The sequence below is a fragment of the Tinamus guttatus genome, unplaced genomic scaffold (assembly GCF_059628265.1).
Source record: "Tinamus guttatus ecotype Peru unplaced genomic scaffold, ASM5962826v1 Tinamus_guttatus_pri_ptg000080l, whole genome shotgun sequence".
Taxonomy (NCBI): Eukaryota; Metazoa; Chordata; class Aves; order Tinamiformes; family Tinamidae; genus Tinamus; species Tinamus guttatus.
This window is the reverse complement of record NW_028288614.1, coordinates 385,768-400,585: the sequence shown is the minus strand read 5'-3', so window position 1 is coordinate 400,585 and position 14,818 is coordinate 385,768. Positions and strand designations below refer to the sequence as shown.

Below are 14,818 nucleotides of genomic sequence, written 5' to 3'. Positions count from 1 at the left end.
TCCATTACATTTTTGATTTTAGGTCAGCTCCAATGCTAGAAGGAAATTATATAGCAGGTAGAGGCAGAATAAAAAAAAAAAGAAATCACTGGAGAAGGTGTTTTCAAAGAATTTTGGTCTAAGATGGTGAAAGCCTCACGACAGGAACTGCTTTCTGGAGGTTCCTGCTGTTTTTCATGGAAGAAAAGACCTTGAGCATTTCTGGCACTATCACCATTTTGAACACCCAAGCTAGATTTGTTTTTACATCTAACATCCTTAATTTAACAAGTGTGCATGCTTGTTGGGGAGGTACAAGAAGGATGCACTGCAAAAAGCGACCAGGCTCATGCAGTCTTCCAAAGCAATAAATAATTTCATACACAACGAACAATCTCATTCAGACCTGTCAGAGGTGGAATATGAGGCTGCATGGACCATGACTCTTACCCAGAAGCACTTCTTATATCCTCAGAAAACTTAGTTTAAATTTACACACTGGCTCTGTTGCTTATCCCGACTTCACTGTCACATTACCAGATCTCTTTTTTTAACTTTTTTTTAAAAAAAAAAAAAAAAGTTTGGCTTCAGTTCCTGATGAGAGTGACACTGTGAGTTTGCAAACTGCCAAATACTTCTGAGAAAAAAGAAGGTAGACTCCTGGTGAAGAAGCTATATTGCAAATAAACCTCACTCCTGAATTTCCCCAGATCTTTGAATACCCTAAAAGAAGCTTCTATTGATGATGCCAAAGGTTTGGTCAGGTGGGAGCATCAGGTCGTGTGTGGGGACGTCTTCCCACCATCTCCCTGCTTAGGGGTAACACGGGAGCATCTGCCATGGATGGAGAAACTATGAGCAGCCCTACAAGCAGCTTTCCTTGGCGTCCTGTGCAAGAAGCACATTTCCTTGCTAGCTCTGCCCGGAGGGCTTGTGGGCGCTGCCAGGTCTTCGGGCGGCTCCTGGGGCTCTGCGGGCCAGAAACTTTTGCTCTGTCACATGCGGTCTCATGTGCTCCGGCAGGCACAGCCCGTCTCTCCGAGCGCTAGAAGCCCACAACGTATGAGAAATCCCAGAGCGCTGAGGCAGAGCGAACACGAATTCCTGCCTAAAGGAATCCCTAGAAAACAAGGGTGGAAAAAAAAAAAAAAGAAATGAATGCAAAAGTGCACAGAGCAGGCTTGGGCAAAAGCCGCCCACTCGCCTGCCCAGACAGCAAGGCTAGAGCCCTGCATAAGGGCCAAGAAGGCAGAGGTCTGAATTCCTGCCCTCGAAAGATCTTGAGTGATTTCTCGTAGCCGTCCTCCTTTTGTAAACATTTTTGCTATGCTGGTGTGGGTGTGCAGAAACGCGCTGCCTTTCCTAACGCGGGGCATGGGTGGGCCAAAACGAGGCAGCGGGATGCGAACGCAGCTCCTTCCTGCTCGAGCTGTCAGGTGAACCTTTCTGGAGCAGGAAATACCAAGTGTTTGCAAACTGTTTTGTCTCTGGATTTTCTCAGTTTGAGGTGCTTGTTGCCTGCAGTCGCCTGCATACGTCTTCAGAGACAATAAGACTCTTTAAGAACCAGTCTGAGATTGCACGGGCTGCATGAGATGGAAAAAAAAAAAAAAGAGCCAACAACCCCGCAGTGACCCACTTCTCCCATCAACTGCACTGAGTTGCCAGCAGGACATCTTCCCTTTCTTTGATGGAAATGTTCAGAAATGTCAAAAGAGTGAAGAAAAAGACCTTAAACAGCCCCAAGGATCTAGGTTTTCTATTGCATTGGCACAGAATGGCAAAGGGCACAGATTTGCTGCAGAAGAATTATCCTCATCCCATTTCCTAAGCTGAAATAGCGCCCGAGACCGACCCGCAGCTCGGTGCCGGGTATGGAGCCTGGACACCGCACGCATGCCCAAACTTCACAGAAACACCCACATTTCGAGCCAGCCATTAGCTCTAGTTCAGTCAGCTGCTGCCTATACCAGGGCTGCTGCTGATACTACAAAAACAAGCTGTCTGGGATCTTTGGTAAACACCAAAAGAAAGAGACACAGTTATGCGCTTAACAAGGCCAAGATGACTTTCTGCGTGAGTAAACACGCTGTTGTCGTAAGCCCCCCTCCACACCCAGCAAAACAACAACAACCAAAATGCAGCCTCCTTCTCTTTTCTGGCTATTTCTCTGGCATAGTGAAGAGCTCCAGGCTTGCTCTGCCTTGCCTGGCTCCATCAGCAAAGTCGAATCCAGCCGCGTTACACCCTGGCAGACGCTGGCATAATTGGGACCAGATTTTGGCCTTAAGAGTCTCTAAAAATGTTCCTCTTCCCACCCCCAGCCCCAAGAGTCGCATTTCTAAAGGAAAAAATAAAATAATAACTAAATAAATAAATAAGATTGTAAAGAGAAGGAAAAATACAAAATAAAATAAGTTAAAAGAATAGGGACACTAGCTTTGCCAGACAGGGGTTCGCAGCGACATCTCACCAGTAGCCTGGAGGACACAGTCAGCCTGCCCAAAGCCTGGGGCACAGCTTGGCCCATGCGCCTGCCCCTCAGGCCACTTGTCCAGGGTCTTTTCCAGGCCAGCACCTGCTCTGGCCACGCACCCGGAGCGCGGTGCTGGACATGGATGGTGCCGTAGTGTGGTGCGGGTGTTGGGAAGGCCCCCGGCACCTGGCAGGCCTCATGGGCGCTCGCACGGCGCTGTGTGGTGTCTGCTTCAAACCTGGCGGGCGGCCGATGGTCTTGGAGAACATGGCCTGTATGGACGTTCTTAAACTACTGGTGTTGGCTTTAAATTACCTGGGAATTTTCAATTAGGGTAAATCTGCCTCTGAAAACAACAACTCAGAGGCTACTGTGTTTGGTATCTGGGTGAGCCCCAAACCTCCCACCGGGTCTGGTGCCTGAGGCAGCTGTTTGGCAGCTCCACACTGAGCACCATGACAGTGGTGAGAGCGGGCCCTCCCCCAGCCTGGGCAGAAGGAAAAAAGTGTCCTCAAAGTACTGAAAGAACAAATTAAGGGGGACCTGTGGCACTGGATCCTCCATCCCAAGGGCTGAAGCTGCTTCCTGCCCTCAGTTTCCCTGCCAGCATTTCCCTGAAGAGACACGTCTGTGACCACTAGTCCTAGAGTAAATCAGCTTCAAATCCCTTCCAGCTGCTTTCTACAGCCCTCAAAGCAAGGGGAAATGGGAAAGAAAGGGAAGCTGAACGTTGCCGATGCGCATGGAAGAGGGTAGTGGGTAAGAGCGGAAAATAAGAAAAACGAAAAGAAAAAAAAAAAACAAATTGCACAGGATCCATTTTCAAGGGCTGCTACTGCAGTTGCTGCCGTCGCCCAACTCTCCTATAGATCAGGTGGTGCCACGGTGGTGACGGAGCATGAAACCTCACTGAACTCCCACTCGACAGCTCGGAGCAGGGCCGCTCATGCCGGCCGCACTATTGCCCGGATGCCTGCGCCTCTCCCCGGCGGATACGAGCTGGTCCTCACCCGGCTGCGCGTCAGGAAAGCAGGGGCTTCCCTCGTTTCCTGCAGAGCGCCGATACAATAACTCAATGTCTGAGCGGGGAGGTAATTCGAAACGGGAGCGAGTTGTTCGAGCTCCATTAGGGGAGGAAATTAGGGGAGGGAGGAAAAAAAAAAAAAAGGGCAAATATAGCAGTATCCAAATGTGAGCAGACAGGATTCCTGATTTATGGGCAGCAAGCGGGGTTCAAATTGAATCTGTATTGCCTCAGCAAAGGCATCTGCTTATTGGGCGATTTGTTTTTTAATGACCCTTCAGTGTTGCTTTTGCAGGATTCTAGTTAAAATGCCATGTTGAATAAGGGCAACTCTGTGCCTCCTACTGCCACAGCCTGGGCTTGTGGCGGTTTAGGGCTGCGCTGTGATTTGTAAAACCTGTATTCTGATACTCTAGGAAAATAAACACGGCCCAGACACAGAAAAGAAACGCAAAAGTGAACCCCAAAGTGCTGAGTTCTTTCATACTCAGGTATGGGCTAGCCAGGTTTTAAATATTATTTTGGTTTAATCATGCAGTAACTATGCAACACCTCAAGTGGAACGAAACAAAAACAGTTTACGTGCTTACCAGTAATAATATGGATTTTGTCATAGGAAACCAGTATTTACAGTTCAGGCTATTAGGAATTAATTACTTTCCCTAAATTACTAGGTAAAATGATTACGAAGCAGAGGTATGTCCAGAAGAATGCTTGCTTCGTTCCAGCAAAGGAAATAACAAAGCCTTCGTTTTTCGGACAAGGGTCTCTGCCTGTTTTGGTGCTACCCAGGGCACAGGAGCGCAGAGCGCCCGGCGGGCAGGCCCTGCTGAGCACTGCACTGCAGTAACGCAGCCCGTGGGGACGGCAGCACCCGCGCCCAACGGGCACACGTTTGCCATTCCCCAGCGTCACTCACACCTGGTCTCCCTTGGGCACAAGGAGCATGGCGAGGCACATCCCGTGGCCCCAGGACGCCCTGGGTCCTGTCTGCAAAAGCATCCCACGCTTTGGGGGAGCATCAAAGCGCGTGGCGGCTTTTGCGGGTTAGAACGGGCACCTGGAGTAGCCTCACTCCATGGCAGGGCTACTAGGGCCAGCACGTAGTCTTTGAGGGCTGGATGTTCTGCATTTCTAACCCAAAGAAGCGGTGATGCTGGGGAATAGCACAGCAAATCCTGACCGTATCTGGCCACGGCATGGCCCCTGCCTCACTGCAAACATTAAGGGGCAGAAGGAGCTTTAGGGAATCGGGAGCACTTTGGGATCCCAAAGCATCCCATGCCTGTGAGTCTGTCTGCACAGCAAGCAGGTAGTCCAGGAGAGCGTGGAAAACCAGCCCCGCTTTCTTGGCTCCACTCACTTCCCTCTGTCCCACCAGTGCCACTTCTTCCCTCTCTCAGTGAAGTCCCAGTGGGGACAGTGCTCTCAGCTTTCCACCGCTTGCTCTTAAAACTGTGGAGCAGCCAGCAAGCACCGCGTGGCTTTGTCTGCACTCAGGGTTATTCAAACCTTATCTGAAGTCTGCACCTCCTGGATCCGTAAGGGCTGCTGCTGATATGCGATGAGGCAGTGAAGTAGCCTATTAGTGAAACCCAGCGAACATTTGCCACGGGAGGCATGTGAGGGAGTGAGAACAGCATATGAAGTTACACTGAGCTGGGGAGAATATTACAAGGGATCTCAGTTCTCGTGCTTTAGGGCATAAGCTGATCACCAGACGGGATCAGGAAAAAAAATCACCCTCCTTCAGTCCCGGATATAGTGTAGTCCTAGGTGTACTGTACAACAGGTAAACTATGGAGGTACAAGCAGAGGAGCTGATTATAGCCCCATGTTTCCCCCCGCCTTCTCCCCTACTTTCCTGGGAACCACCATGTCCTAAATCACTGTCTGACACAGGAAAACAGCTTAAAATAAAAAAGAGTTTTAGTTTGGCAGTTCCCACCCAGATGGTGATGAGCACTAGAGTCCTGACTTCACATGTCCAACTGACAAAACATTAACACTGGCAAAAAATCTGGGCAGCTGGTGGGTAGCAGGTACTAAGTAATGAATAACATCAACATATGTCACATTTAAAATACTTTACACTAGTTAAAGCACGACTTCTGGATCTAGAACTTTGCCACAGCTCATGAGAACAATTTTTCTGTCTCAATTCTCTGAGTGTTTTGGGTTCACATTAACCCACTTACTTCTGTTCCTTACTGCAGATTAATAAACCAGTTGAACTTTAAAAAGAAGAAAAAGAAAGAAGAAGAAAGCCACAACACTTTGTTAAAACCACTAAGTTTCAGCTGGTATCATGTCAAAACCACTTGAAACATGAAACCAGAAATCTTCCTAGGTTGACTCAAAGACTTTGTCTATACTAGGAGTGCTTTACCAGTGAAGGAATACTGGTATATTGCCTTGGCAAACAACAACTGGTGTCGATGCAGGTATAGCAGTAAAACTGAGATTTAAGCAGCTCAAGCAGATTGACCCAAGAGTTTTGCTGACAGACCTGCATCTACGTTAAGTTCTCCAGTGGTTCTAGCAACTGAACTGGTCAGGTGCAAGACCTCTTCACATCCTGGACAGACATAAAAAGCATCAGCACAAGTTTCTAGTGTAGAAATAACCAAAATTAGGTACAAGTTCTTTTGAAATTCTTCTGAAAAGAAAAAAAAATAGAGCCAATCTGCTAAAGCTCTGCATTTATAAAAATAACAAAATCAGTTTATTTTGTAGGCTTGACAGTTTTGTTGCAAACTTCTGGCATGGCTGCAGATAAACATCTTATTTCAGTCTTGTAATTTGTGACACATGGCATTTTGTGTTTTCCCTCAGCACAATCAAATCTGCCTCTGAGCATAAAATCATAAATGTTGCATACAGTCCTTGGCAAGTAACCTTTGGAGATTTCTACGCAATCCAGTTCCTTTATTGTAACAGTGATCAGCACTGGTGCTGGAAGGAAACTGCCACAGGAGAAAATTATATTAGAATCCTGCAAGAACAACCATTGCATAGTGGCTGTTTTCCTCACCACCAGTGCAAAATAAGTGAATAAAAACATTCGGTCTAATATACACTAGCAAGTACTATTGCACATATGGAGGTAAATGCAGAACAATTAGAATTTCACCAGATTCCTATTTGATTTATCTGGATTGACTATTTCGGACATTTGGCAGAAAGTAACTTTGAAAAAGAACAACATTTACAGCTTCAAATGCTACATAAAAATTCACTTCCCGCCTAGCTTTGCTTGGAACACGTCTCTCACTCTGTAACAGCCTCTTTTTACTACAGTTGAGACACAAATATCCATAAGCAATTACTACCGTTGCCTGTGCAAGTCAAACCTATGATTCTGTCTCTTACCTGTAATCTGACTCTGTCCTTGTGGATTAAAAGGACTTGGTGCAGAGTTCAGAGAGGGCCGTGGGCTCTGGGTCGGGACCCCTACTCTCATACTGGGATGAGGAATGCGCCCTAAATCACTGAGGCGTTCAGAGAACAAACTAGGTTTAGAGTCATCAAGCTTCTGTCTGTGCCCTGGAAACAGCAAATCATAAAATAAAAGCATTAATAACAAGGTTTAATAATTTACCATACAAAAAAAAAAAAAGAAAAAAAAAGAAGAAAAAAAGACAAAATGTCTCTAAGGATTATTATGAGATTAACGGACTTTATAGGTATCTATCTCAGCTGTCCTCTGATAACAGAGTGACACTGGTGTGGGGACTCGTGTTTTGGACATGGTTGTGCTGGTGAAAGCCATATTGAGTACAACTGTGCCTGCAGAGATGTGTACCATGTTAGAATTTGCATCAAATAAGCACTTATGAGGGGACCCATACAAGGTCTTTTCTTTCTTTCTTTCTTTTTTTTTCTTTTTTTTTCTGCACTGGATAGGAAAAGGGGCAACATTTTCTTCCAAAAGTAAGCCTCAGATTGAAGTTCATCTTACCAAGTGGGACAATAATTCCATGCCTGCTGTGTGTGTTGTGGAGATTTTTCCTTTTTTTTTATTTTTTTTTTTATTTCTCTCTGTCACAGCTAGCTCAGCTTTCACTCATCTCCAGCTCGGGAGCCTTTCCAAAAAGCAAATGGTCACCTTCATTAAAGAAGTGTGGGATGGCAAGGAAAACCATCAAAGCTGCTGGCCAAGACTGCGTCCTAGCATTGCCCTTCTCCTCCTTTGTCACCTTCCTCAATATCCCTGTGTCCCCAGAAGTAGCTGCCTGTGCCCTGGCTGCACGACCACATCTGGGACAAGTCATAGGTGCTCAGCTGTCAAAATGGAATGGAGAAAAAAAAGACAAAAGCACTGGATGGCCCATCTGGCAGGTTGGTTCATGCTGCCATTCAGGTGTCTCAGAATAAAGGTTTTTATCTTTCTATCGGTGTATTTTTACTCCTAGGTTTAACTTCTTTCAAAGGGCTCAAAGGATGCTCCTCACCCAAAGGCACATTTGCATGGGAGGCAGAGAAGGCCTTATTGATGCATTCAGCATATGGAGAAACAAGCACGCAGAGAGATTAAGGTCAGGACTGATTTTACCTAACTTTAGCCATTCATAAATCAGGCTTCTAGTCTAAACTCCTCTAATGTAGACTTCCTCTACAGTTAATGGAAAGAAATAGCTGCTTCCAGAGGGCAATTCATCTCATTTGTCTCTGACACCGGTCTTAAAACGGGATGACTCACCTTCTGAATTTGCTTTTTCTTCCTTCTCCGATCAGAGAGGAAGCCCACAAGACTAACGTAATGAGATGCCCTCACCATTAGTTACCATTAAAGGCAACGAACCCTTCCCTAAGCTACCAGCTACAGTCACACCAAGAGCTGCAGCAGAGCTGAAACGAGAGCCCAGGCTCATGGATGGCAGCCCAGGAGTACAGGCTGCTTCCATCCAGGGCACAGGCACCAGCACCGCAACGTCATGGGATATATTTTACACTTTTAACATGTAAGGAGGGTCCCTAGTGTGGTTTGGCCTGAGATCAGCTTGAACCCCTCCAGGTGATCCCCAGTTATTTGAGATCATTCACATTTTTTTAGTTAGCAGTCTGAATGCAGCCATCTGCTTGAGGGTTAAGGCAGTGGAGCTTGGTAGACATGGTCAGGTTGTCTCAAATTGGTCCTAAGAATCCAAATTCTGGCACTGTTTCATTTATTCTAACAGTATAAAGGTAGCCACTGAGTCTTGAGATCTAACCATAGAACCATCACTCTTTAATAAATGCATTTTAATGTTATCTATCACCACAACAGGTACAAGGGTTCCCGTTTCCTAACTGAGACCAAGGTGCCCAAGTGTGACGGTAGGCAAAGCAATTTCACTTTAGCATGAGTACTAAGTACAGCTAATTCACAACTGGACTAAGAGAAGCCATGGCTCTAGGTAGAAAACTGCAGGATTCAGGCTAGGAGATGGGACGAAACTGGATGGAATTTAATATTGGAGAAGCTTCTCTAGCAATTTAAAAGAATTAATTAGTTGACCCATTATTCTGTACTTTGAAGTATGATTTTTCTCCCCCGGGATGACTCAATATAAAAACATGGGGTAGGCGGGAGCTTTCTCATTAAAGAGAAGGTGGTGCCATGTATTAGGGCTCCACAAAACTATCAGCTGCTGCACTCCTCAGAAGGTATCAATCAGTTGAAATGTGGAATGATTTTTGGTGGGCTTGTAACAACTCTTTAATGGCAGCTTAATTAACAGGATAACATCTAGTAGGATAACATCTACTCTTCAGCGTTATCTTTTCAATCTATGTAAATTACAACTTGTACAAGCTGGGTGCTGCTAAACCTAAAGAAACAGCTTTTACCCAAACACATAAACACACACATGCAGTACTCTCCTGGGATTTCTCCTTCCCCATCTTTCTTTCTTTTTTTTTCCCCTGTAGTTTTTCTGTATTTGCTTTTTACTTTGTCAGCTGCATTTTCTGCTCTGTTTTCTGGACAAATCCTCCCCCTTCTCTTTTCTCTTTTATTCACAGCCATTCCTAATTGCAATAGATCATCTGCTCTCAGCAAGTTCAGAAGGGCTCAAAATCAGGTGAACCTCAACATCAAGTTCCTTTACCTGGAAATGATTCTACATTGAATTTTCACACAAAAACCCCTGTCCTATGTTTGCACAGCACCCCTTTTGCAGAAGCATCACAAACTCCTTCACTAACAAACCAGTGCACAAGCTATTTTAACTGCTTCTGCATCAATAAATACACTGCTTCTGCATCAACCTGTCCTGATAACCCCCGGCTCAATTTTCACTGTGTTTTATTGGTCCATACATAGCTTTTCCTGACTGGAACTTATATTTAACTATTTATTTGTCTCACTTATACTTAGCTAGATCTACTCCAGCAAGACAATCAGCAGCTGTTGAGGACAGCGGAGCTCTTCTATCTAAGCAGAGAAGTGAAGAAAGGAGAAAAGTTCCCACATCTGAACAGACATGATCTGGAGATGCGGGGATTCGATCCTATCCATGCCCCCCCCCCCAAAAAAAAAAACATAAAAATAAAAATCTAGGCTTCCAGAACATCTGGAAGCACCCAGGCATCCATGAAGCTGCAAGGGGCCAAAGGCAGGCTTGCCCTTCTCTTATGGCCACTTAAAATTTCAGGCTGCAATGCGAAGTCTTGTTGTGACAAAGCAATCCAGAGACAGAAGCCACATTCCCCCAGCAAAAACGGCACCCGTTGAACGTTGGTGGGAAACGTGACAAAAACTTCACGTTCAGGAGGGGCTCACGAGGAAGTGCAAGCACCTTGAGTAACTCTCTTGCCTCGATGTCTGGGCAAAAATCCCCTTAACAGCCAGCAGCAGCCAAGGGGTATATGCCAAAACACACTAAAAAGGTTTTCCAAGCAGCACATAAGCAGAAGCAATGAAATATGTGATACATGTTTAAAATTCATTCTGCAAGCTGCTTTTCATCTCAGCATTGATGTATGTGTCCGTTGACAGAGAAATTCCTGATCCCAGGGGAGTATGCGGAGAAAAGCTGTGTTCCTCGGTCTCAGTCATGAGACATAATTTTATTTCAGGAAAAAGCATTTGGGGAATAGCGTGGATAGCTCAGTGAGGATCAGCAAGCTGCTGCAGCAGCAATTACATTAAAAAGTAGGATGAAACTATATGAAGAATAGGATAAAGTAATGCTGGAGCTATCCCAGTACCAGTACTTAGGGTAGCAGGACAGTCCTACAAGCAACACTGCATTTTAGTGCTGCATTTAGTGCCAGTTATTCCATTACAAAGAAGATTTTGTGCAATGGGAGCGGGGACAAATACTTCTGGCTGCAGGCAGTCTTTGCTACAGAAACAAAGTCTTTTTTTTTTAATAAAATCAAAAAGATAAGATTTTTACAAAATGTACTGAGCAATGATAGGACCACCAAGAGGCCATTGAAATGCATCAGGTCACAGGCAAGGACATAGGAAAGACAGGAAAATAGTTAAGAATTGATAGACAAAACCTATACAAGTGGTTCTGGTTTGTCTGTTGTCATAGCATAAAACATGATGTTAGAAAAAAAAGAAACCTGTGAATCGCACCAAAATGACAGCAAGTAATAGTCTGGTCTCTCCGCACTCCTCAGCTATTCTGAACCAAGCACCAAACTGTGTATTACCATTTCTGGTGACAAAAACTACCTCTGTTAATCCACTGCAGCACCAGTTTTGGCCATTTTGCATGAACGGAACCAGAAATCAGTAGTGACAGAGAGGATCAGAGGCCGCCCCAACTGCAGCCAGGCAGACAAGTGACTGCGCTGCTGCTTGAACGCGCCGATGCGGGACGGCTTCGCAGGGGTTAAAATCACACATGTAACCTATTGTTAAATTATCACATTCCAGCCGTGGCAGAAGATGTGAGGAGGCTTCAGCTCCAGATTAATCATTTCAGTTTAAGCTAAATGAAGGAATGTCTTCCAGATCAAAGCAACGCGACCTCGCGTCTGCTGGATGTGGTAACTGCCAAGGGCCGGGAGTCGCTCTCTCATCGCTGCGTTCCTACCGCACCGCTGGAGGAGGCAACAGGCAAATCGGGCCCCGAAGAGCTGACTTGCAGAATGTAAATGCGGCGGGGAGGCCCCCACGTTCGTTTTACCTCCTCGGGGAGGAGGGGCCTCGCGTTTTTATCTTGCGGCTCGTGGGTGTGGAGCTGAAAACTCATCAGATCGTGCTACACGTGGCCTCACCAGATGCTGACATCCAGGGACTCCCTCTCTTTGTACCCTGTGCACCACCCACCAGTTTTTTCTGATACCCAGGAGATCTGGTTACCAGATTGTCAGCAGATGTTTTTATCGCTCTCAAGTGGGTTAGCTATTTTCAGTCATCGCCCATTTCTATCTTTCTCACTTTTGTCTGGACAACAAAAAAACACCGTGGGAGGCAGGTGTCTTTGTAAGGAAGTCAAGGGAATGCCCAAGTGTCAGGAAAGCAAGGACCAGGCTCTCACCTGCTGGAGACGTATCTGCTGCAACATTGCAACCAAAATGGTTTTCTCTGGCCTCAACTTGTGCCAAAGAGCCCAAGTTCTGATTATTCCCACGTTCACCACAGGTTGAGCACTTGAAAGGGGAAAAAAAGGGCATTTTTTTTCTCTACTAACTCTATAGGTATATACCTTTGAGATGAGCACACTGCTTATGTATCTTTTAATACTAATGCACTAGAGGCATACTGTATACTCAACAGGACCCAGTTTCACACCATGGAGAGAACACATTATATGTCCTCTTAATTTCAACACAGATTCTCCTGAATTTCACCATAGATTCTCCCTAAATTTCCTTGGGATATCTTCCTACATTTTGTCCCATTCGATACTCCAGTGAGATATAGGTGATACAGGCTTGATCCAGAATTAAACTACAGCCTTGTAAAGCTGCAGTCAAAGGAACTACATTTATGCCAGAGCAAAGGAGTTCAGAACGGAGCCTCAGGCTTCTTAAGAGCTGCTGTGCAGGGCCTGAACGAGGCTGCACATTCAGCAGGAACCCGAGATGCTCATTGTTCTGCTACAAGTTTCAGGCGATACATCATTTCAGCAAGAGGCAGCTCCAAAGCAGTGTCTATCTGTGCTCCGGAGGTAAAAATAAGAGAGCCATAAATCAGTAGCAGCCCCTAAGAAGCACATCAGCTTTTTGCAAGGGGAAAAACAACAACACCAACAAAAGTCAAGAGTGTCTCTTGTGACACCCTCGCATCCCCAGCCTGGCTTCCCTGGGCAGTCCCCCCTCCCACAACTCAAAGTTCAGAGAAAAAAATGCAAACGAGAGCCAAACAATTTTTACTCAAGAAAGTGGAAAGTTTGGAACCCTTCCAGTCTCTTGGGTAAAGACACAATTATGAGAAGAAAAATATAATCTACCCAAGAGACATAATTACGTAATTAGGCCATAGGCTCTGCATAGGAAAAGTTCTTAGAATTCATAAAACAAGGAGCTCCATAGGTGCAGTCACTGCATTTAATTCACTCCATGGAGAGAGAAAAAAAAAAAGATGTTTGTATTTTAAATAGCTAAGGGCATCGATTCGCATGAGACTGAAGAGCTATTCTCCTAACTGTACACACAGAAAGAGCCGCTCAGACGTGGGTAGAAATCAAGAGTTTGGGTCTTTTTTTTTTTCAAAAAGGACATGTGTTGAACTCAAAGCAGGTAAGGCCTGTACCTGAAACTACTGCAGAGAAATGAAAATAAGTAAATAAATAAATAGAAGAAAAACAGGAAAGCATTGCAAAGCTTTTGAGAGCATTAAGTGCTGTCAACGCTTTTTTTTTTTTTTTTTTTTTTTGCAATTCAGTTGGGGTCTGTGAGAAGCCCCATGGCCAGCTGAAAGCGACATGTTGAGGTCAGGGGTCTTCAGCACATTGCAACAGCAGCAAAGCAGCCTCTGGCTCCCAAGACTTCACTATCCTGTGGGTAAAAACTGCTCTGCCTGAGCCGCTGCAGCGGGAGAAGCGCTCTGAGCTCCTGCAGACACCACGGAACAACGCGGGGCAGGTGGCAGGAGCTAAGCTGGCCCATAAGCTTGCACAAAGTTGCGTTAACACAGCAAAATTAGCCAATTTGATGGGTTAAACGTTCTCCCTTTATTTCTAAGAGCTGTTGAATTCTGCCTCGGATTGGGCTGCTATGCAAAGCTACATAAGGTCCTCCGTGAACACCGGCATGCAAGTGGCCAGGCTGGACGGAGCAGGGGGGAGGCCCTCGCTCCAAAATGCTCCCTTCACCCTTCCCCAGCACCCACAAACGTCACGAATCCGTGTGCTGGGAAGCCACATCGTGGCATCATGACTCGTCTAAACAGCGCGTGTCACGCCAGCCTCCATCCCTGCCTTCATTCCCTGTTACACTCACCCTCATCCTCCGCTCTCTCCGTTTTTTAGCGTACGGGGAGAAGAGGGAGCGCGAGGGCAGCCCTGCAGCCGCATCCTGGCTTTATCATCCCCGGCCTAATCCCGCAATAACTTTGAGGAACAAGAAGGCATTTTTCTTCCCTCCTCAAAGGTACCCAGCCTGTAAAGAGCCGCCAACTTGTTTCGCTCGCTGCAGCGGGAGCAGTAGAGATCACAGCAAGCAAAGGGGGCGAGGGGGCTGGAGAGAGAGAAGGAAATCTGCTTGAACTGGCCTCCCTCCAGCTGGCAGGAGGGGCTGGTTTTCTTAACGCTTGCGAAACCTGATTACTTTGAAAGAAGGAGAAGGGGGGAGATGTAAACATGATCATTAAAACAGATTTAAGGTGCTTAGCTTTAATCTAGTCTAAGACCTCTCCGGTGGTGCGCTGCTACGCAACCCGCCGCTCTCTAGACATCAAGAAGGCGCCTTTGCAATTTGGGTTTTGTTCCTCGCCCCCCAAAACCAGGAGAATCTTACGGAGTGATCGCTGCGGTCGCGACGGGAATTCAGGCATGGCAGGAACAACAGTTAAGCAATAAGGGATGGATATGTGTGTGTTTGCACTCCATCTTTCAACAGATTGTTTTGCTGCATTAGGAGACTACTGTGTTTATATCCGGGCAGCAGGTTTTAAGCACATTGTTTAAACTTGACTGAAGGAGGGATATTTCAAAAATAACCTTACTAATAAAATTCAGATGGCCACAGCAACCTGAAAGCGCGGTTAGAAATAAAAAAAAATAAAATAAAATAAAAAAGATGCCATTCCAATCTACAATCGCAGGGGTAACATGATATAAACTCCAAAAGAAAACAGTCTTTGCAAGTTTGACTCGGAGGATTATCTTGTGTATCAGCACCCTCTGTGGCAGAGTAGCATTTATCCACGTACCCGCCCACGTTAATGCAGT

At 45.8% G+C, this 14,818-nt stretch overlaps 1 protein-coding gene across 3 annotated transcripts in view; it reads right to left on the bottom strand.

Annotated features, from left to right (window-relative positions):
• RUNX2 (RUNX family transcription factor 2) overlaps positions 1 to 14,818 on the bottom strand; it is a 145,618-nt gene that overhangs the window by 93,682 nt on the left and 37,118 nt on the right. For 2 of the 3 annotated variants that reach the window (XM_088520112.1, XM_088520113.1), the window contains exon 4: positions 6,852 to 7,025. The exons of the other annotated variant lie outside the window; for it this stretch is intronic. In XM_088520112.1, coding sequence (XP_088376238.1) covers positions 6,852 to 7,025 — 174 coding nt within the window. The remainder of the gene's footprint in view (positions 1 to 6,851; positions 7,026 to 14,818) is intronic. 3 annotated transcript variants of the gene reach the window in all.